Source organism: Egretta garzetta, unplaced genomic scaffold (assembly GCF_000687185.1).
Source record: "Egretta garzetta isolate BGI_Z169 unplaced genomic scaffold, ASM68718v1 scaffold1234, whole genome shotgun sequence".
Lineage (NCBI taxonomy): Eukaryota > Metazoa > Chordata > Aves > Pelecaniformes > Ardeidae > Egretta > Egretta garzetta.
Window position 1 is genome coordinate 19,907 of NW_009259340.1, and position 645 is coordinate 20,551.

The 645-nt window shown below is 63.1% G+C and overlaps 1 protein-coding gene across 1 annotated transcript in view; it reads left to right on the forward strand.

Moving 5' to 3' along the window:
* The window catches only part of LOC104124480 (WD repeat-containing protein 62), a 13,605-nt gene that overhangs the window by 5,902 nt on the left and 7,058 nt on the right, over positions 1-645 (forward strand). The window contains exons 7-8 of the mRNA XM_035892381.1: positions 124-298; positions 397-543. Of these exons, the coding sequence (XP_035748274.1) occupies positions 124-298; positions 397-543 (322 nt within the window). The remainder of the gene's footprint in view (positions 1-123; positions 299-396; positions 544-645) is intronic.

Below are 645 nucleotides of genomic sequence, written 5' to 3' on the forward strand. Positions count from 1 at the left end.
ACGGGAGGGTGGGGGTGGGCTTACACGGGGTGGGGGGGACAGACCTCACAGGCTCTGAAGGGGTCACCACCCCAAAAACGCTGCGTCCTCGGGATTGCGCCTCCCGTCACCCTCTCCCCGAAGGCATCCAGATCTGGTTTACCCCGACACCATCGCCTTGGCCTACGACGCCTGCAACCGTTGGCTGTCCTGCGTCTACAAAGACCACAGCGTCTACATCTGGGACGTCGGGGACCTGCGGAACGTCAGGAAGGTGTGGTCAGATCTTTTCCACAGCTCCTTCATCTGGAGCGTTGAGGTGAGGGCAGGATGGCTCCCACGGGGGTGATTCGGGGCACCCGCGGCCCCATCTTCCTTTCCCCCCTCCCAAGTCACGTAACCCTCCCCTGAGTGCAGGTGTACCCCGAATTCGAGGAGCAGAGATCCTGTCTGCCTCCCGGTTCCTTCCTGACGTGCTCCTCAGACAACACCATCCGCGCCTGGAACCTGGAAAACGGCTCCGCACCTCCAGTCCAGGCCAACGCCTACAGCACGGTACAACACGGGGGGTTGGGTGACACGGGTGGGCTCCTCCCCCCACACCCAAAAAGCTGCCTGCGCTCTGCCAGGGACCTGATTGTCCCCTCTCCTCCCTCACCAAGACCC